Source organism: Balaenoptera borealis (genome assembly GCF_965194805.1).
Source record: "Balaenoptera borealis genome assembly, chromosome: 13".
Classification (NCBI taxonomy): domain Eukaryota; kingdom Metazoa; phylum Chordata; class Mammalia; order Artiodactyla; family Balaenopteridae; genus Balaenoptera; species Balaenoptera borealis.
Window position 1 is genome coordinate 52,609,940 of NC_138870.1, and position 23,301 is coordinate 52,633,240.

At 42.8% G+C, this 23,301-nt stretch overlaps 1 protein-coding gene and 1 long non-coding RNA gene across 4 annotated transcripts in view; both read right to left on the reverse strand.

Moving 5' to 3' along the window:
• Nucleotides 1-23,301, reverse strand: part of LOC309609612 — a 526,119-nt gene that overhangs the window by 171,227 nt on the left and 331,591 nt on the right. The window lies entirely within an intron of this gene.
• Nucleotides 1-23,301, reverse strand: part of PPM1H (protein phosphatase, Mg2+/Mn2+ dependent 1H) — a 275,787-nt gene that overhangs the window by 123,841 nt on the left and 128,645 nt on the right. For all 3 annotated transcript variants that reach the window (XM_082351253.1, XM_082351252.1, XM_082351251.1), the window contains exons 3-4: nt 19,727-20,071; nt 10,806-10,918 (exon numbers count right to left, since the gene is read on the reverse strand). In XM_082351253.1, the coding sequence (XP_082207379.1) occupies nt 10,806-10,918; nt 19,727-20,071 (458 nt within the window). The remainder of the gene's footprint in view (nt 1-10,805; nt 10,919-19,726; nt 20,072-23,301) is intronic.

The following is a 23,301-nucleotide window of genomic DNA, read 5'->3' on the forward strand; positions in this document are numbered from 1 at the left end:
CATATGGAAAGCTTTAACTTACATGAGGGTAATTCTGAAAAACTGAAAACGAGGAAAAGAGAAATAAAAGAAAACCATCCTGGCTGGTAGTACTGGCTTTGTTTTAAGGACGATCTGTGGACGGCTTTTTATACAGAGCTGCTTCACAGACACATTCAACCTTTGCAGCCTTTTCCTAGGAGAATCCTCAAAAAGATGGCCCTGTATTCCTTGGATTCCTGTCACTCATCTTGAAAAAGTCTACATACCCTTGGCTGACAGAGAAATGGTAAGCAAGACAAAATGGGGGTCCGAATTCATGGCAGTTATCATTTATGAGAGGCATCGAGAAGATCCAGAAAATGCTAATGTTCTTTTGATTACCATCAAAATGAAAACGCAAAATTTAACATGTTCTCAGAGAACCCTGGGACTTTTGGAAGGGAATGGCAGCCCTCAGTTGGAGGAAGGGGCATTGCCTATATCATAAATGAATAAACTGGACCACCCAAAGCTTACATGCTTCACGACTGCAGTGCATTTAAAATAGCTTCTAAATGCAACCATCCCCTCAACTACACCCCATAAACCATTTTATGTGAAATGAAAGATGCCACTGATCATAGGTATGTCATTATTTTACATGCAAACAGGAAAGAAAAAATGTTAGTTAGAAACTGTTCATTTTAGAGACATTAAAATGTGAAAAACAAAAACACTGCGTGAGTCTTAGCATGGATGGGACATCCCAGGGTACAGGGCATTGACTGAGAACTTGGTGCTCTGACTTTCATTCATGAGAGGGATGGCAGCCCTGTTCCTTAGTAGCTGTGGGACCTTGGGCAAATCTCTTCACCTCAGTGTGCTTCAGTACATTTACCTGATATTAACAATGCCTACTTCTCACTAAATTGGTGAGAGAACTAAATATGATTGTCTTTTAGAGTATTTAACATGTGCCTAGCACTTATTATCTGTCTTTTTGCTGCTGTTACTTCAATCTGGCAAGAGTGGAATCATGAACTTAGCAAATCTTAAATGGTCTTCTTTACTCTGAATGAGTTCACCTAGTCTCAGTTGCCAAACCTTTAGACACTGTTTGAAATAAGTGGTAATGGCTTTGCCTCCTCAGTACCTTAGCCCTCCAGAAATAAAATGAAATTAACTTCCAAAATGGAGTCAAAGCATCTTCTTAAACTGAAGAATCACTCAGGGCCCGAAGGAGTGTATGACTCAGATACAATGGGTGACACTTTACACATTGTTTTGCATGACATTTGCATGCCACCAGTTCATTTTTGCTTGAAGTGAAAAAACCGCCCACCATCTGCTTCTTTCCTAGTCCCTTATGATCCCCTAGGTGTTGAGTTGGCTGCTTTTGACTGGGAAAAATAAAGCAACTGGCTGCATCAAGTAGTTATCTCACGACCCTCTGTGGCTGGTTACCTCGGTTGCGGAGGGGAGGGCAAGGCAAGGCTGTCCCAGGCTGATCACCTAGCATCACTATGGACCATCCCACACCGAGGGTGGTCGTTGACTCAGAAACCAGTAAGCCACATAGAGCATCAGGAAGCTTCTTCTGAATACAACCCCCAAGCACACATGCCCCTGATGGTAAATCAGATGATTCACAGCCCATGAAGCAGCTTAAAAAACAGTTCCGAGATTGGTTCAAGATAGTGTAATAGAAGGACGTGCTCTCACTTCCTCTTGAGAGAGCACCAGAATCACAACTAACTGCTGAACAATCATCGACAGGAAGACACTGGAACTCAGCAAAAAAGATACCCCACATCCAAAGACAAAGGAGAAGCCACAATGAGACAGTGGGAGGGGCGCAATCACAATAAAATCAAATCCTGTAACTGCTGGGTGGGTGACTCACAAACTGGAGAACACTTATACCACAGAAGTCCACCCACTGGAGTGGAGGTTCTGAGCCCCACGTCAGGCTTCCAAACCTGGGGGTTCGTCAACAGGAGGAGGAATTCCTAGAGAATCAGACTTTGAAGGCTAGCGGGATTTGATTGCAGGACTTCGACAGGACTGGGGGAATCAGAGACTCCACTCTTGGAGGGCACACACAAAGTAGTGTGCACACCTGGACCCAGGGGAAGGAGCATGGCCCCATAGGAGACAGAACCAGACATACCTGCTAGTGTTGGAGGGTCTCCTGCAGAGGCGGGGGGTGGCTGTGTCTTACCGTGAGGACAAGGACACTGGCAGCAGAAGTTATGGGAAGTACTCCTTGCCGTGAGCCCTCCCAGAGTCTGCCATTAGCCCCACCAAAGAGCCTGGGTAGGCTCCAGTGCTGGGTCGCCTCAGGCCAAACAACCAACAGGGAGGGAACTCAGCCCCAGCCATCAGCAGACAAGGGGATTAAAGTTTTACTGAGCTCTGCTCACCAGAGTAACACACAGCTCTACTCACCACCAGTCCCTCCCATCAGGAAACTTGCACAAGCCTCTTAGATAGCCTCATCCACCAGAAGCAAGAAAAACTACAATCCTGCAGCCTGTGGAACAAAAACCACATTCACAGAAAGATAGACAAGATGAAAGGGCAGAGGGCTATGTACCAGATGAAGGAACAAGATGAACCCCAGAAAAACAACTAAATGAATTGGAAACAGGCAACCTTCCAGAAAAAGAATTCAGAATAATGATAGTGAAGATGATCCAGAACCTCAGAAAAAGAATGGAGGCAAAGATCGAGAAGATGCAAGAAATGTTTAACAAAGACGTAGAAGAATTAAAGAACAAACAAAGAGAGATGAACAATACAATAACTGAAATGAAAAATACACTAGAAGGAATCAATAGCAGAATAACTGAGGCAGAAGAATGGACAACTGACCTGGAAGACAGAATGGTGGAATTCACTGCTGCAGAACAGAGTAAAGAAAAAAGAATGAAAAGAAATGAAGACAGCCTAAGAGACCTCTGGGACAACATTAAACGCAACAATATTTGCATTACAGGGGTCCCAGAAGGAGAAGAGAGAGAGAAAGGACATGAGAAAATATTGGAAGAGATTATAGTCGAAAACTTCCCTAACCTGGGAAAGGAAAGAGCCACCCAAGTCCAGTAAGTGCAGAGAGTCTAAGGCAGGATAAACCCAAGGAGAAACACGCTGAAACACACAGTAATCAAATTGACAAAAATTAAAGACAAAGAAAAATTATTGAAAGCAACAAGGGAAAAACGAAAAAAAACATACAAGGGAACTCCCATAAGGTTAACAGCTGATTTCTCTAGCAGAAACTCTACACGCCAGAAAGGAGTGGCATGACATATTTAAAGTGATGAAAGGGAAGAACCTATAACCAAGATTACTCTACCTGGCAAGGATCACATTCAGATTCCATGGAGAAATCAAAAGCTTTACAGACAAGCAAAAGCTAAGAGAATTCAGCACCACCAAACCAGTTCTACAATAAATGCTAAAGGAATTTCTCTAAGTGGGAAACACAAAAGAAGAAAAGGATCTACAAAAACAAACCCATAACAATTAAGAAAACAGTAACAGTAACATACATATTGATAATTACCTTAAACATGAATGGATTAAATGCTCCAACCGAAAGACACTGGCTCGCTGAATACATACAAAAACAAGACCCATATATATGCTGTCTACAAGAGACCCACATCAGACCTAGGAACACATACAGACTGAAAGTGAGGGGATGGAAAAAGATATTCCATGCAAATGAAAATCAAAAGAAAGCTGGAGTAGCAACTCTCATATCAGATAAAATAGACTTTAAAATAAAGAATGTTACAAGAGACAAGGAAGGACACTACATAATGATCAAGGGAGCAATCCAAGAAGAAGATATAACAATTATAAATATATATGCACCCAACATAGGAGCATCTAAATACATAAGGCAACTGCTAACAGCTATAAAAGAGGAAATCGACAGTTAACACAATAACAGTGGGGGACTTTAACACCTTCCTTACACCAATGGACAGATCATCAAAACAGAAAATTAATAAGGAAACACAAGCTTTAAATGACAAAATAGACCAGAAAGATTTAATTGATATTTATAGGACTTTCCATCCAAAAACAGCAGATTACACTTTTTTCTCAAGTGTGCATGGAACATTCTCCAGGATAGATCACATCTTGGGTCACAAATCAAGCCTCAGTAAGCTTAAGAAAATTGAAATCATATCAAGCAACTTTTCTGACCACAATGCTACGAGATTAGAAATCAATTATAGGGAAAAAAATGCAAAAAACACAAACACATGGAGGCTAAACAATACATTACTAAATAACCAAGAGATCACTGAAGAAATCAAAGAGGAAATCAAAAAATACCTAGAGACAAATGACAACGAAAACACAATGATCCAAAACCTACGGGATGCAGCAAAAGCAGTTCTAAGAGGGAAGTCAATAGCAATACAAGCCTACCTCAAGAAACAAGAAAACTCTCAAATAAACAATTTAACCTTACACCTAAAGGAACTAGAGAAAGAAGAACAAACAAAACCCAAAGTTAGCAGAAGGAAAGAAATCATAAAGCTCAGAGCAGAAATAGAAACAAAGAAAACAATAGCACAGATCAATAAAACTAAAAGCTGGTTCTTTGAGAAGATAAACAAAATTGATAAACCATTAGCCAGACTCATAAAGAGAAAGAGGGAGAGGACTCAAATCAATAAAATTAGAAATGAAAAAGGAGAAGTTACAACAGACACCACAGAAATACAAAGCATCCTAAGAGACTACTACAAGCAACTCTACGCCAATAAAATGGACAACCTGGAAGAAATGGACAAATTCTTAGAAAGGTATAACTTTCCAAGAGTGAATCAGGAAGAAACAGAAAATATGAACAGATCAATCACAAGTAATGAAATTGAAACTGTGATTAAAAATCTTCCAACAAACAAAAGTCCAGGACCAGATGGCTTCACAGGTGAATTCTATCAAACATTTAGAGAGGAGCTAACACCCATCCTTCTCAAACTCTTCCAAAAAATTGCAGAGGAAGGAACACTCCCAAACTCATTCTATGAGGCCACCATCACCCTGACAGCAAAACCAGACAAAGATACTACAGAAAAAGAAAATTACAGACCAATATCACTGATGAATATAGATGCAAAAATCCTCAACAAAATACCAGCAAACAGAATCCAACAACACATTAAAAGGATCATACACCATGATCAAGTGGGATTTATCCCAGGGATGCAAGGATTCTTCAATATACGCAAATCAATCAATGTGATACACCATATTAACAAATTGAAGAATAAAAACTATATGATCGTCTCAATAGATGCAGAAAAAGCTTTTGACAAAATTCAACACCAATTTATGATAAAAACTCTCCAGAAAGTGGGCATAGAGGGAACCTACCTCAACATAATAAAAGCTATATACGACAAACCCACAGCAAACATCATTCTCAATGGTGAAAAACTGAAAGCATTTCCTCTAAGATCAGGAACAAGACAAGGATGTCCATTCTTGCCACTCTTATTCAACATAGTTGTGGAAGTCCTAGCTACGGCAGTCAGAGAAGAAAAAGGAATACAAATTGGAAAAGAAGAAGTAAAACTGTGACTGTTTGCAGATGGCATGATACTATACATAGATAATCCTAAGATGCCACCAGAAAACTACTAGAGCTAATCAATGAATTTGGCAAAGCAGCAGGATACAAAATTAATGCACGGAAATCTCTTGCATTCCTATACACTGATGATGAAAAATCTGAAAGAGAAATTAATGAAACACTCCCATTTATCACTGAAACAAAAACAATAAAAAACCTAGGAATAAACCTACCTAGGGAGACAAAAGACCTGTATGCAGAAAACTGTAAGACACTGATGGAAGAAATTAAAGATGATACAAACAGATGGAGAGATATATCATGTTCTTGGATTGGAAGAATCAATATTGTGAAAATGACTATATTACCCAAAGCAATCTAAAGATTCAATGCATCCCTATCAAATTACCAGTGGCATTTTTTACAGAACTAGAACAAAAAAATCTTAAAATTTGTATGGAGACACAAAAGACCCTGAATAGGCAAAGCAGTCTTGAGGGAAAAAAATGGAGCTGGAGGAATCAGACTCCCTGACTTCAGACTATACTACAAAGCTACAGTAATCAAGACAATATGGTACTGGCACAAAAACAGAAATATAGATCAATGGAACAGGACAGAAAGCCCAGAGGTAAACTCATGCACCTATGGTCAACTAATCTATGACAAAGGAGTCAAGGATACACAATGGAGAAAAGACAGTCTCTTCAATAAGTGGTGCTGGGAAAACTGGACAGCTACGTGCAAAAGAATGAAATTAGAACACTCCCTAACACCATACACAAAAATAAACTCAAAATGGATTAGAGACCTAAATATAAGACTGGACACTATAAAACTCTTAGAGGAAAACATAGGAAGAACACTCTTTGACATAAATCACAGCAAGATCTTTTTTGATCCACCTCCGAGAGTAATGGAAATAAAAACAAAAATAAACAAATGGGAGCTAATGAAACTTAAAAGCTTTTGCAAAGCAAAGGAAACTACAAACAAGATGAAAAGACAACCCTCAGAATGGGAGAAAATATTTGCAAACAAATCAACGGACAAAGGATTAATCTCCAAAATATATAAACAGCTCATGCAGCTCAACATTAAGAAAACGAACAACCCAATCCAAAAATGGGCAGAAGACCTAAATAGACATTTCTCCAAAGAAGACATACAGATGGCCAAGAAGCACATGAAAAGCTGCTCAACATCACTAATTATTAGAGAAATGCAAATCAAAACTACAATGAGGTATCACCTCACACCAGTTAGAATGGGCATCATCAGAAAATCTACAAACAACGAATGCTGGAGAGGGTGTGGAGAAAAGGGAACCCTCTTGCACTGATGGTGGGAATGTAAATTGATACAGCCACTATGGAGAACAGTATGGAGGTTCCTTAAAAAACTAAAAATAGAATTACCATATGACCCAGCAATCCCACTACTGGGCATATACCCAGAAAAAACCAGAATTCAAAAAGATACATGCACACCAATGTTCACTGCAGCACTATTTACAATAGCCAGGTCATGGAAGCAACCTAAATGCCCATCGACAGATGAATGGATAAAGAAGATGTGGTACATATATACAAAGGAATATTACTCAGCCATATAAAGGTATGAAATTGGGTCATTTGTAGAGATGTAGATGCATCTAGAGACTGTCATACAGAGTGAAGTAAGTTAGAAAGAGAAAAACAAATATTGTATATTAACGTATATATGTGGAACCTAGAAAAATGGTACAGATGAACTGGTTTGCAGGACAGAAATTGAGACACAGATGTAGAGAACAAACGTATGGACACCAAGGGGGGGAAAGTGGTGGGGGGGGTGGTGGTGTGATGAATTGGGAGATTGGGATTGACATGTATACACTGATATGTATAAAATGGATAACTAACAAGAACCTGCTGTATAAAAAAATAAAATTTATAAAATTTAAAAAAATTTAAAAATTAAAAAACAAAACAAACAAAAAAACCAGTTCCTGACCACCAATAGTTTCCAAATCAAACCAGTGCAAAGGTTCTTTTTTCCTAAGTGTAAATAATTATGGGGTAGTGATCCTATGACAAAGATTTGCTTCACTCTCAAAACTGTCAAGATTTAAAGCAAACAGACGGGCAGCCAATATCTGACAGTAAAGAAGAAAAATTAGCAATTAATCAGGGCTCTGTTGTCAGAATTCTCTGCTGGCCTGACCATTTGTTTAAACTGAGCCCTTGGATTCACTACTACTTGTCCATAAGTCATAATGGACCTACATTTAAGTAGGTCTGATAAAAATTCACTTAGTTGCTGTTTCTTGGGAAGAACTGAATATATTTGTAAACACAAACACCTATGTTATTAGTCATAAACTAGGCAATGATCCTACGTAAGATGATATCAAATATGTATTGTTTATACAAGAGCTGAAAATACACTAACTATTAAGTGTCCTACAAGTTATTTTTTGGACAGTGCTTACAATACAAACTCATATTGCTCTTACGTTTCTACATGACACATGACCCGTAAGTGAACAGCAAACCCAACCCGTCAGCCGTAAAACCCCAAATTCATATCTGGATACTGGGGCCAGAATACTACAAATGTAATTAAGCTGATTAGGTTTTAGAGATGCTGTTTTCTCATAATTTGTGTAGTCGGTGGGGAGGGGGGTGTGCTTTACAGCTTTAATAAGGACAAAAGCACCTGTTAAGCTTTTCAAATTAGGAATAACATGTAAAACATCACACTTATGCGGACACTTAGAAACATAGGAACTTCAGTTACTAGACAATTTCAAAACCTGACTCTAAGAAAGATAAAGTAACCAAAAGATCAACCTTTAGAGCACCACTTTACTTTCCAAAAGTGTCACTCCTCATAGTGACAATCTTTAGAATGCCAGAATGTTTAGAAATTAATATTTAGTCCAATATCACCATGTTTATAGATGAGGAAATCAAGATCTGGTCTAGACACTGGCACTTAAAAGGGGGTGGGGTGGGACGCAAGGTCCTGGACAGGGCACTGGGCTTCTGGGAAGCAGGGCTGAAGCCCTGGCTGGCTGGGGAGGCGGCTCTGTCAGGGAGCTCAGAGCTTTGAAGGAAACTGTGCTCAAAAACGCGGACAGGGCGTTGGGGAGGAGGTGCTTCTCTGGAAGGCATAATCCAACATAAAGATACTCTGGGCATGGAAGTTGGGTTACCTTCCGAGTGTGGGGTCCTCTGGTGAAAGATGCTTCCCTGGGACGAGGGGCAGGAACAAAGCCCTCGGTCACCACCTTCGTCACTGGAAGGGCCAGGAAAGCAAACTCTTTTCGAAAAACACGGAACCAGACATCCAGACTAAAGGTGACTATGAGTGCAGAAGCTGTATCATCGATTCGGTTTTACTCAGAACAGAAAGGAATCATCCCCTGACTTGCTCATCTGTCTTCAGCAAGCTCAAGATCCAGAACGGAACAAGGGCTCAGAGACCGGCTCCTCAGTGTGTATCTTAACAAGGCCCTGGGAGATGAGGATTCCTATTTTCAAGATGCTCCAACCCTGGGGAGGGCAAGAGGAGCAGATGTGCTGGTGACTTTCCACTTGCCCCCCACCCTGGAGATGCAATCTTGGCCTGTGTCTGCGCCCTGGCTGACCAACCTCTCTGACCCTCATCCCAGCCAGGCTCATCCAATGGGAGACCCTGGTAGGAGAAAGCGGGATAGGAAGGAGAAGTCAGAGTATTTCCTCCCATTCTCTCCTGTGGCCCCTGCCTAGGGGCCCTCATCCGTGGCCCCCTCTCCTGGGCTTGGCTGTAGCATTTCCTCCCTGGACCCTGCAGGCCTAGGGGGCTTCAATGCCCTCCTGGTCTCAATGCTCCTCGCCGGTCCCCTTTCACTCCTTCATTCAGTTGATCCATGCGAATTGGAGTCTGTCTCCTGCTAGGACCACTAGGGAATAGAAGCCATGAGATAAACATGGCATCTTATATTCACTTCCACTTACCTGGAAAAATTTTATATTGAAACTGAGAGAGAAGAACAGAAATCCACATAAACCTTAAAAATAAACAGACCTTCCAAAAACAGCAATCTTCAAACTCCAAATACTGCTGCGTTGGCAGGTCACTGTCCTTTGGTCTCCAGAATCTTTAGTGGGAAGACAGGGAGAGGATGCTTAACTAGGGTGACTGGAAACTCCCTCAGGCTCTCCTGCTCTCTGGAATTCACTGATTGCCTGAGGGAGTCAGGGGAGGGGAGGGTCCGACCTCACGGGAGGGCTAGACCAAGCAGTGATGTTGAGAAGAGGCATGTGACCCAGAGGAAGGAGCTGGAGGAATGACAGCATCTTTAGCCCACAGCCCGTGTAGGGAAGTCACTCATCCTCTGAGGACATCATGATTAGAGTCCAGTACTTTGACTGCTTTCAGAATAAAGAGTCGGCCTTTGGCAAAAAGTCCTGCTAGAAGGCCAACATATTTTGTTACTCAAGGGGCGGAGAAATGTATAATACATATTGCAACACTTTTCACAAAGTCTGTAATTTAATACAGACTAAATAACAGATGTGGCCATACCTAAAGTGAGCACATATCAGTCATTTAAAAGAAGATTAAAACACAAGTCTATCTGATTTCTGGTAATACTGGATAGCATAAGTGTTAACCACCATCTCTTGCCCCAAATTCCTCTCAGTTGAACCCAGAAGAGAGGAAAATGCAGCCTGTAGGGGCACATGCATAAAATGAGACACTCCTGGGCTTCTGGGAGGGGACACAGGGGAAAGTTACCGAGTAGAAAAGGAACTAGCTGGGGAGTCCTCCCCGGGCCCCTCCAAACACCCATTTCATTCAAATCTCTTTCCTCCCTCCTCGTCTCTCTCACATATTATGTCCCTGCTAATAAGCTTTCATTGAAAATCACGTTCTGAAGTCAAAAAACATTTGGATACTACTAGTTTAGGTTAAACACAAGTGTGTGTGTATATATATATATATATATATATATATATATATATATATATATATATATATATATAAACTGCTACTACAGACAAGTAAGGAGAAGACCACCCGTATCTTTAAATACCAGCCTGATGAGTCTTCTTAAATGCACTCTTATCCAGATGTAGAAGGCTGATCTTTCTCAATATCTAATCCCAAGCAGGATTATTTTATTTCTAAGCATTTAACTTTTTTAAAAAAGATTAAAAAATTAAAGGAAGGCATTAAACTTTAGAAAGAACCAGAGGGCTAATCTGCTTACCTGCTGTCCCCAGCATTTGCCACGTACAGCTTCCCCAAAAGGCAAACCACAATGAGGGCTGTGCAACCACCAGATATATTGTATGAACTCCTCTCTCGTTCGATTTGTAGGTCCTGGAGAAGAAGACAAAGTTAGTACTGGACTGTACAGGAACAAAGACTGTCTTAGCCTTGTTCCCTCCACACAGCCCTAAGATCTGAATACGATTCGAAAAAGGGACAAGAAAATCTTTAGTACTGGCTTTCTATCACCTGACAAGCATTTCTGGAGAGGACACTGGCATAAAACTGTCGCCTACCAGACCATCTGCGGACCAGAGACAGGAAACAAGGGAAGGCAAACAGATATAATCAGACAAAAATGAGAAGAATTAAACCAATTGTATTTAATAAATATCATGGCTTACGGAAAATTCAGTCTTTGTATGGACAGCCTGAGCTGCTGTGGAAAACAGATTAGAGAGGCTAATAATGTCGAGTGCTTGGACCTGAACAATGTTTTTAACCCCAAAGTCTCCAATAAATAAATTCCTTTACAGCTAGACGAGACAGGTGACTTGAAGGACTGTGTCCTCAATTCAACTTGGGCAGGAGTCCACCCCCGTCTTACTGATCAAAGATAGAAGCTTCTGAACTCTGAACTGACTTCCTCTTCCCAAGGCCACCAATTCACAAGAGGGACACACACGCATAGTATCAGCCAACCTGCAGTGAGCACTTGCTCTACATCAGGCAGTGCGAGAAGCACTTTACATATAGAATCGCATCTCATTCTCACAACTGTATCATTAACCTCACTGTTCAGATGCAGACAAGTGGGGAACTTGCCCATATTTACCCCGCTGGAGTTTGGATTCCAGTTGGGTTCTCCTCCTCTAAAGCCTAGTACTTATCACCTGCCACCTAATGAGGTCTCCCCAAGGAAATTAAAAATAGAACCACATTCCTATGGACAGAGATGCATCAACCTCCAGACAGATGTCTTTGTGAAATGCTGTGTCAGTGACAGAAGCCAGGGTTCCGTGACCTCAGAAAAATGAGAGTTGAGTTAGGAAAATAAACCGAATGCTGGCCAAAATAATGCCCAATGTTCTCATCGCCATCTATTGTTGGGGCCAAGGAAGACAGGACGAGGGTGGGGTACAGAAGAGGAGGAAATGGTGCCCTGGCTGATTCTGAGGCTGCTGTCGGCTGACCAAGGGCCAGGGCCCGTTTGTGATGCTTAGAAACCCACAGAATTAGAACTCAGCTGCTTCAGCCAGCCTCCTGATGGAAAGCGGCGATAATTCAGTAATCCAGCATTTATCGGCAGCTGCTGTGCTCCAGAGGCCAAAGGCGATAACACAAAGTCAGATAAATCACCAAGGAGAAACTGGAAACAGGAGAAGAGCCTGAGCTTTGAAAACAGATTAAGAACACAGTATTGGTCAAAATGTAAGGCGAGAAAAAGTACAAAGACAAGACCTGGGAGAAACTAACATACTGGGAATGAACTGAGTAAAGGGTAAGGGCAGGGGGTGGGGGGAAGGCTGCGGAACCATCGGGAGGGGTAAGAATGAGTGTACTATATGGGATGTGATGGTTTAGAAGAAGGTGAAGAAAAATTCCAAAAAGGGGTTGAGTGAATGACAACATCACGTGCTGCAGACGGGTCAAGCACGAGGACCACCTCCAAAGACCACACTGAATTTTTAAAATTTATTTACAAACTCTGTATAAATTAGCTTAAAGGGGCTGTCATGAGGATTAAATTAGACGGCGTAGATGAGGGGCTTCGGAGACCAGCTAGATTCTCCCCACAGTCTGGATCCCATGACTGAGAGCAGAGACCTTTCTTGCTCACTGCTAGATCCTCAACACCCATACTGGGCCAAGTAAAAGGTAATTTAATAAATGTCTATTCAATGGGCAAATAAAGAAATACATTATAAAACGCCTGGGTTTCCAATTATGTCCCCACCGTTTTACCTCTGCCTTAACATGAGATGTGTTCCACCATTCATAAATGAAAAGCTTACAACGTGCATAAACACTCACTGAGATTGTAATTAAGCAGGAACCCAGGCTTCCAATAACACGCAGTCAATTGACAGGAATGAATGAATGAATGGTTATTAGAACTCAAGCAGGGATGGCAGGAGGCTGGAGGGTGACGAGGAGGAGGGACACACGTCAGCAGGGAAAGACCGTCACAAGAAAGTGAAAGAGGGGAAAGAAAACATCGAGACGTCAGAAGTTCCATCTGTTGAACCTCCAAACAGTGCATCAAAACAGAACCAACAATCCTATTCACACAGGAGTTTGCGGGCAGGTTTATGCAATTTTTTTGCATTTAAATAAATAAAATTAAGTTGATATTATGATAGATACATATTTCAACAAATTAATATAGAAACTGGTATATAAAGCCCACACTCAATACTAACATTTTTAATACACTGGAAAGAACTGCTCTGGCCTTTCACATCCAGAATCACTATTTGTTTGAATACCTAAAGTCTGAATGAAAGGCAGTTTTGAGTAAAAATCCTTTAAGCACCCAACTGCTTACGGACCGGAGTGTGAATGATGCTTGACAGACTTAAAACCATTGGTGCGATCCAAAAAGTACACGGGGTCCACGTGAAAGAGCCGCCCACGGCAAAGAATTCCTCTGGGACTCAGACAAACAAGTTTATTCTGCATCGTAGGTGCATTACTTATCATGGTTTACATCACCAGAAAATCTGATTATAAAATTATTTCATCCTTTAAAAAAATATCAAGATAGAGTGTTTGACACTAAGATTTTCTGCTCCAGCAGAGTTCACATTTGCCTTTCATTTAGGGGGAAACATTCCAGTTAGCCTGCCCATTGAATGCCTTGTTATGACATTAATAGCGTGAGTCAATATTTTTTTCTAATTGATTTCATTGTTTCTTTCATCTTTTCCTACCTTCCCTCTGCAGTTCCCCCGGCATAAGGAATGCAAATTTGGCAACATTTCCACATAAACAGTGGACCAAAGTCTAGCTATTTTTTACACAAGAAACTTTGCTAACATGCTCATGCTTTCATCACTTACCGCCTCTGCGTGGTAATAGACATATGCGTGTGCGCTCAGACGCACACTTTAATTACATGTGTGCTCTCTGGGATCACAGTGAAAGGATTTGAAAGATGTGTTTCCACAGACTTCATCCGCCCTGTAGGATTCACTGACATGAAAATATGCTCTTTTATTTCTTCTTCTAAAACTTGGTGTAAGTAGAACATATTCTAAAAATAATTGTTCCCCCTCCCCTCCCTACAAGCCAAAATAGCACATTTTTTTCCTACACCACCTACTCCTCTTTAAAAGATGTTTCACAAAATCTTAGTACTAAAAGGAACATTAAAGGACCATCTGGGTGGTTCTTTTACTACCAGATCAAACATGATAAATGAAGTCAATAAAGATATATTTACTGTTGAATTAACTACCTAATTTCTTCAAACTCTTAACTTTTCCAGTTAGCTTAAGCTTCTCACACTCTACATTAAAAAAAAAAAATGTATCCCTCAAGAAGTTTGGGTAATTTTTTCAAAAGATTAAGGAAATCACGGAAAAACTGCCCACTGCTTGTGCTAAACAAAGACGGATTTGGAATATCTCCCCCATTTTAGCTGTCATGAACCTCAAGACATAAGTCTAGAATAAATTACCAGCAAAACACATGTACATACTATCATTCCTTTTCAAGTATGATCTAAAAGGATCAACTCAAGTGACTCAGAAGATTCCATTAACAAGATAATTGATTTATCTGTTCAATCAAGGGTCCCTCTCAAGGCTGCTTTCTACCTAGCAGAACTGATTTATCCTGTGTTGTATCTGTCTAAATATTACATTTAAGCAAGGTTTATCTCTAAATCAAAGAATTGATCCAATTTTTAAGACTTGGGATTGTATTTTGCTCCTTTTTGTTGCAAGGAAGAATGAGAGCAGTGAAGGGAAAAAAGAATGTGTGTGAAAGGAGACTGATTCAGCAGGAAAGAATTGCAAGAAAGAAAATATATTGCTCAGGATCATTGTAATTTGGTTCGAAAGTCCCACAGATGATGCAGCTCCAGGATCATTCTTTGTTTCCTACCAGTTTCAGGTTGCAAAAGGAAAGCAATATCAAACACCAGAAGGGAGCGAGTGTTGGGTGGTTTCAATAGGACCCGGCACCTCCCCCTAACTGGGTTAAAACATGGTTCTGAGCACATTGCTAATAGCGTCAGTCACAAATAATAAGATTCTGCATGGTTTTAGTATCTGGGCCTGATTTCGGTTTATTCTGAGAGGCCAATCTGTCAGGCAGGCAATGGGGAAGGGAAAAGCCAGCACTGCCTAATATTGCCACCTGCTGGCTGTTGGTGGAATCACATGCTCATTCCTTCTTGGAAGAACTTCCTGTTCTTCTAAAAACAAAGACAAAACAAAAACAAAAAACCTCTAGCTTAAATACAGACAGACCAACAGGTCCACTTACCATGAATATTCTAGTTTTCAAAACCATTAAAATTTATAAACTATAAATTAGCTTTGCATTCGTCCTCCTTTTTCACCATAATGTCACCATATGGTTTTTACCAACAAAGCCAAGCTGAGTGGTATTTCCAACCATTTACTCAGGGACAGTAAGATGTATGCTAGTTTCACAAGTTAAAATGTTGCCATTTTACTCCCTCCATAACAATCAAACCTCCAAAACATTCTTCACTGTGGCGAGGAACCTACACCCACACTGAAAAGGAAATAGGACAGAATTTTGAGATGCTCCTGCCTGTGTCTATAACTCAATTTCTATAGGTAAAAAGGTCATCACTGCTGACTTGCTTCTGATTCCTAGGAGGGCAAAGGTCTCCTGCAACTATACCAACAATGGAAGTGACTTCTGACATGACCTCCCTGTTTTTGGAGGGTATAGAAGTAGGAAGGAGATTGACATCAGGACTTAGAAGACATTTATCTGCTTCGTATCTGTCATCCTGAGCCAAGCAACCACCTAAACATAACAGGTGACAAAACTTAGCTGCAGAAGTAGGCATTGTTACAAAGTGTAGTTGGGAAGCAGAAATGCAGTCAGTCAGAAAGTTCCTGAGATCCTGGTCCTTTTGGAAGCGAGGGTTCATTTTCCATGGTGGACACAGGAGGAGCTTGGCCACGCAGCCTTTACTCTGAAGGGAGATCCAAGATGAGATACAATAGGGGACCACAGGGCAGACCCACTTCTGCCAGCATGGCTCAGAGGCCCGCAGTCAGAGGTCACCTCCTCACAAGCCACGTACTGTACCAGGCAACCCCAGGGTCAAAGAGAAGAGGAAAAGCAGTGCTTTCAAAGAGGCTTACAGCATTTGATGAAACTTACCGTCTCCTCTTGTTCACAGCATCCCCCCCCCCCACTTCTGTTAGCCTTTATTTTTTCGACGAGTACCTACTTTTTCCTAGAAATAGATACTATTTATTCTGGTCTGGTGTTTCTGAATCTTTTTATCCAATTTTCTCTTTCAGATAGATATGAACATTCCACTTAATGTCACTCAGAACATTAAAACAAATGAGATACTATCTATCTCTGTGTTTGTATAATGTGACGACAAATACCCCCAGATACAAAATCCAATCTTTTCCTTCTAGACCCCCATGGTGTCTAGAAGAATGCTGGTTATAAAATATAAGTAATTGAGAAGGGAACTGGTGCGAGGTGGGGAGAGAGGAATGACCTCTGATTCTACTTTGCTGAACTGTCATAAATAAGGCAAAACCCCAAACGAAAGGCAAGCTTTGCCTTTAAAGATATTGTAAGTTACATTCTGAATCTCAGGAGGGGTCGCTGCAAAGATGTCATCAGTGCAGCAAATTTGAGGCTGAGGTGCTGGGCATGGGGAATTTTTAGGGATTGAAAGTGCAGGAGAAAGCAAGAGAGCCACAAAGCTGAAATGGCTGACTCTTATTCAATATTGAGTTTTCCTATTACAGGGGATCAGAATGGCATAAAACCTGCAATACCTAAAGAACACCTAGAAAGTCAGAAAGTAGCTGGCTGTTGTGAAGAAAAAAAATTAAGAATGGCCGGGAGATTCCAAACCTGCTCCCTTTGGAAAGGTCTAAGGAGGAACCACCAAGGTCAGGCCAACAGAATAAGGAAATCAGCTGTGTGTTGAGCATTTCAAACCAAAGTTTACCTTTAAACCCTGACTCTCAAAACCTAATAGCGAGAAAGGGAGGAAAGAAAAAGTATTTTTTATGAGTTGACAATGGCCTTCCATAGTATGCTATATAATTTCTCTGTCCTAAGTTCTGAAGCTCGACCCAAGCTATTTAATGGCGAAGTCAGGCACTTTTCTGTGACACTGGAGTAGATTTTTCCTGAAGTCCCTGATGAAGCAAAGAAAAAACTAGAGCATCTCTCTATAATTAGGGTAAACATATGACATCACCCAGACAGGGACACTTTCGAGAGTAAAAGGGGACAGTATTAATAACTATTCTGGGCCAACAGGCATCAGCTGGCTCAGTCCCCAGCCGTGCAGGAGGTAGGGCCACACTGCCAAGAACCAGGAGAACCAAGGAATGATGAGTATTCTCACTTAATAAGGCCAAGCACATGGTGCAAAGCCCAGGTAGCAGGCACGCTGGGGGCTAGAGAGACAATCTGGGAAAAACGTTAAGTGTGAAGAAGAAGCTATAGGGTGGGGTGGATTAGAAAAGAACAGAATGGCTTAAGGCCCAAAATTCATATTATGGCACAGCAAGTCATCCACAGGCTGGTTACAGATGGCCTCTCCAAGTCACCTTACAGCGTCCCTACCCTTGAAACCTGCATCTAACCACGGTGGACGTCAGCTTGCTGCCTTTGGCCCATCTGGGTTCTCTCCGTGATGTGGGTCTTCACACCAACGGTTGTCTCTGCCCAGAGCACTCTCCCAGCTCCCACGTTCTGTCTGCTTTCCTCCCACTCCCTGACAGCATCGCTTCTCCAGGGAACCCTACTTCATCTCTTTATCCAGATTCCTACCTACTCTGCATTTCTCCTCTCGAGGCCCTTCCCATTTATATTGTATCTGTTTAATATCTGTCTTTGCCTAATTTCTTCCATGCTCTCTTCCCAGTTAGGCCTGGCTTACAGTTAGTTCTCAACAAATATTTATGGATTGAATGAATTACACAGGAAAGTGAAGTGATGTTTTCGCTGGCAACCAAGTGTCCAAGGAAAATCTCTGGTAATGAACCAGCTAGTGAAAAGTTTTTTAAAATTTAAAAAACAAGAATGGGGCTCTTTACTAAGTATTTTTCTGAATGAGCCTCTCAAGTACAGTAGTTGCTAGGAACCCTGCGCCATTAATGGGCAGAAACAGTCTGAGATCCGTGTGGAGGCTTGACTCAATGTGACATTGGCCTCTAGTGGATAAAGTGGAGAATACAGCAGTTCGAAGTGAGAGATACCTCATAGTACTAGCAATTACCGAAGGAAATAAAAAAGCCAAAATTTCTTGTTTTTTTTCACTTCTGTCATGTAAGCTGACTTTTTCTCCCATTAGCGGCACGGTCCGCCGTCAAATTTTTATCTCAATTAAATATTTAGCTTTCTGAGCACCCATGTTTAGAAACAGCTATTCACATCAGAGCTTCCATGATAGAGGGAGATTTTTTATACCAAGCCCAAGGAGGAGTCAATTTTACTACCTTGACTCCTTTTTTCCTAAATAATCTTTTCTTGCCTCCTGGTGTTTTTCTTGGGATTGAAGGCTCCCAGATACTCCTGAGATGGAGGTGCATTTTAAACCACCTGCTACTCAAAGGGTAAATATGTGACAAGGAGAGAAACGTTGGAACCAAAGAAGAAATGAGTTAAAGTGAGGAGAGACTGCAAATTAGAGGTATGAGTATATGAACAATTTTTTGCCTTGTAAGCAAATCAGACGACGCTGTTTAATATTATTTACTTTTCTCCTCTCATTAGCGCTCAACCTGACATCGTGAGATCCTGGAATGTGCACGGTGTGGACATTCAATTCTGCAGAGGCGCTTCTAGCTGCTCTTGCTCTACCTAAGAGCTTGTCATCACTTTTTAATCTCCAGGTTTTAAGGACACTACTGCCCACTCACCTTACTCTAGTCCTTATAACATCTTTACACATCTCCTACTGTATCTGCATGCAGGATGCTGCTTGGGAGAGAAAGTCTTTGGAACCCAAATAATTGCCTCAGTATAAAGTGAGCTCAAGGGGGTGGCACAGAAGAGACCTTCTATGTGCATTCTCACCGGCCAGAGGGACAAGCAGGGGACACTGGGAGGGCAGCTTAGTGTGTTCTCAGGAGGGAGGCTGAATCCCTTGATCAGACATATTCAAATTTAAATGTACAAACAAATCCACGTTCCCAAGTAAAACAAATAATTCTTGGATACTGGCCCCTACTTGCTCTAAGCAGTGGGAACCACACTGCCAATCATGGGAAAATAGCTGTTCTCAGATTAGATCTGTACAGCAAGGGTACTTCTGAGCACTTCACTAAAAGCTCCATTTCCCCAAACACCTGGAATTCGTACACACGTGTAAAACAGATGGCAACCGAGCTCACAGTTTCAATTAAGTTCAATCCTACCAGCTGGCATCCATAAGAGTTGGCAGAAAGCGAAGCAATATGCATCCATTTAATAAGCCTATCACCTCATGCACTATCCCTCTTCCATCTTCTTTTACACCTTTGCCAGCACTGGATGCTAGAACTCTCTTGCTGCCCACTTCTTTTGAGAATGGAAGTCCTGCTGTAAAAGGAGAAGACGGAGGGGACCATGCAGCAAGTGGACAGGTCAGAGACATGCCCTTCCAGGGAACTTTCTAAGAAACAAGTATGTGGCTGAAGTGACCACCTGGGCCCCTGCTGCCCTAGAGTCTTCAGTGATACCTACCATTTCCTTGAATGCACTTTCAAGAGCCCCGATGACGAGGCACTCGTGCGGGATCTTCTTCTCGGTGAAGAAGCGCGTGGGCGGGGTGCTGGGGGAGCCGGGGGCGCCCACCCCTCCGCGGAGCGAGGCCGCGCGGGTCAGAGTCCGGCTGTTCGCGGGTGTGTGGTCGGGCTCCTCGCCCAGGCAGGTGGGCGGCAGCACGGCCGAGTTCTTCAGGATCTCCACGATGTCCTGCAGCTGCTCCGTGACGTGGTGCTGCAGCAGGCGGGATGCCACCACAGCAGCCCCGGACCCCGCGTGACCGTCAAACAGCGACCAGTAGTGGCAGGAGACGCCTTCTGATTCCTGCAGGAGGAGGGCGACAAGGACGAGTGAGAAACGCAGTGGCCACTGCCCCAGGGTGAGGGCGCGACACCTCCGGGGGTCAGCGCGTCCATCTGGTTGTCTGTCTGCAAACAACGGGGGTCCGAACAGAGCAAAACACTTAGGGAAGGGTCCCCAGATTCATCGCTGCTGTTACCACCACCCCAGGGAGAAAGTGGTCCCTGCCTGTCCACCCAGGGCAGGAGTCCAAGTCACCACCCGCTCAGCTGGGGTGAGATCTACTTTAATTTGATATGCAGAAATGAGAGGTAAAACTCCATACAAACAGGTAGGTCTTTACAGTTTCAACAGCTAACTCCTCACCTCCCTTCTGCTGCAACCCCCAAGCAGGGTTGACCTGGAGTCTTTGCAAAAAGTTAGGTCTTTTTTACAGATTCTTCAAGGGGAGATAAGTAGACCCATTTCCCCCTCATAGGGCTTTTACACTCTCAGATAATTGCCTCATCTGCTTATGTCTACATCCTGAATTTGTAGAACATGTTTTTCCCTTGAACACCCAGTCTAGTCCAACCTTCACAAGATGCAGTCAATTCAAATCTCCTCTTCATGTTTCCTACTCCCCTCAGTTTTCCAGCTGTCACTCAGCATCTTGGCTTTCTCTTCCTACCCTAAAGCTACGTGCAGCCCATGTTCCCTCATCTACCACAGATCTTGTACCTGCTGGTTGATTTTGAGACTATTTCAAGATGAACACTTTTAAGAACCATGTCTGAATCACATATGCCTAAGATCTTAGCTATAGGGGGAAAAAAAAAAGCAGCTCAATTATGGTGTTGCTAGAGGGATAAGATATTAAATACTGAGATGAAATAGGTAAGGTGCATATAACATCCACTACTGACAACTAGGCTTATCTAGCCTGCAGCAATAAATGTTGAATTCTTTTTTTTTTAGTTGAAGCCATTATATAAAGTTCTTTTGGTCTATCTTACTTTTTTAATTGAAGGTATTTGACCTATAACATTGTATAAATTTAAGGTGTACAACATGCTTATTTGATACATTTATATGTTGTGACATAGTTGCCATCATAGCAATAGCTAGCATATCTATAATTGTGTTTTTTTGTGGTTAGAATAATTAAGATCTAATCTCCTAGCAAGTTTGATTATTATAATACAATACTGTTGTCTATGTTCACTATGCATTAATGTCTATGCATTATATCTCTAGGACCTTTTTACTACTCCTTACAAGTTTGTACTTTAATCCAACAACTTTCCTTATCCCCCCCACCCTCCGGTCCCTGGTAACCACCATTTTGGTCATTCTTAGAATGATGCTGGAAGATACTGTGTACTTAGGGTGACATATGCCATTACTCTATTTGTGCCCTTTAAAACTTTGTTTCTACTCGATTCTGTGCTAGATGCTTAGAGATAAAATAGTCTTTTTTTTTTTTTTGTCAACAAATATTTACTGAGCACTCTTTCTGTGACAGGCACAAAAGTAGGTAGTGGGGATGAAAGACTAGATGAAAGATATAGAGACAGGGTCTGATTTTAAGAATCCAGCAGAGGAGACAGACACTGATCAAATAATCACACAAATAAACGTAAGATCATAATTCTGGTGAGGGTGACAAAGTGCTGTGAGGCCAGCCTGCAAAGGGACGTATTGGAGGAGGCTTCCTGAGGACATGAGGACAGGCTGAGGACCACTGGAAATTCACAAGATAAGGAGAGGAAAGGAGAGAACACCAGGCAGCAGCAACAGCAGGTGCAAAGGCTCCGTGGTAGAAGGTGTGTGATGAGCAAGAGGAGACTGGACCATGGCCATGTGGCTGAACAGGGCACAGAGGCAGGAAAGGAGGGAGATGACATGAGACTGGAGAAGGAGGTAGTAGTTGGACCACTCAGTCCTTCCAGGACACATGAAGGATCTTGGCTTAAGCTTAAGAGTAACAGAAAGCCATTGATTGAAGTGGGAGTTAGAAAATTGATTTGTATTTTTAAAAGATCATTCAAGCTAAAGGTGAGAAGATGGCAGTGGGAAGACACAGAGTTCGCATCGCCCCACAACTAGGGCACCTGCCGGACGCTGGTGGGGGGACCCCGATGCCCAAGGAGATGGGAAGAACCCCCCATCGAACCGGTAGGACATGGGGGGACTGAAGGGGGAGGAGAAGTGGAGGCTGGACAGGACCGGTGCCCCTGAGGTGTGGCTGAGAGTGGGGAGGGGTTCTGGGAACCCTCCAGTGCCTGGAGGGACCCTCAGGGGCTCGGATCAGGGCGGAGCGCACGCAGCGTTTCCCCTGCCCAACTGGCTGGGGAAGTCTGCCCGGCTCTCAGGCCAGGTCCTATGTCCTCACAAGTCCCCTCTGGACCGGGTTGGTCCTGGGGGCATAGGAGAGAGGCCGGGAGAGAACAAGAGAGGCAGGCGGGAGGGGCCCTCTGGGACCCAAGGAGCAGGAGAGGAGCAGAGGACGTCTGCCCCACCCACTTGGGCCCAGGGAGCCTGCTGAGCTCCTAGGCTGGTCCCCTGCCCTCCAAAGCCCCCTCCAGGCCGCATAGGCCCTGGGGGCATAGGAGGGAGGCCAGGAAGACCAGGAGAGGCAGGTGGCAGGGGACGTCCTGGACCGGAAGAGCAGGAGAGGAGGGCGTTTGCCCCACCCACTCAAGCCCAGGAAGCCTGCTGGGCTCCCAGGTGAGGTCCCCTGCCTTCTGAGACCAGAGGCGGGAGGCATGCCTGGGCCCCTTCTGTTCCGTTGAGGCTAAGCCCCACCCCCCCACAGCTCCCAGGGCCTTTTCCAGCCCTGTGGGTCCTAAGCATAGGCCCTGCCCACCACCCAAACCCCGCCCCTGCTTAGGCCCCACCCTCCACAGCCAAGGCCTTTTCCACCTCTTTTTTTTTTCTCCTCCTCTTTTTTATTACTGTGGTTCTGTTTTACCTTCTAGTTGTTATTTCACCTATATTTTTATTTTTATTTTTTTCCTAACATATCTGTTAGTTTCCTCACCTAATTTTATTTTTTACTTTGTTATTGTTCTCCTTTTTTTTTTTTCTTTTTTACCACCCTGTGCAGCTGGCGGCATCTTGGTTCATGAGCCGGGGGTTGGCCCAAAGCTCCTGCGGTGGGAGCTCTGAGTCTGAACCACTGGACTAACAGAGAACTTCAGACCCTAGGGAATATTCATCGGAGTGAAGTCTCCCAGAGGTCCTCATCTCAGCACCAGGACCCAGCACTACCC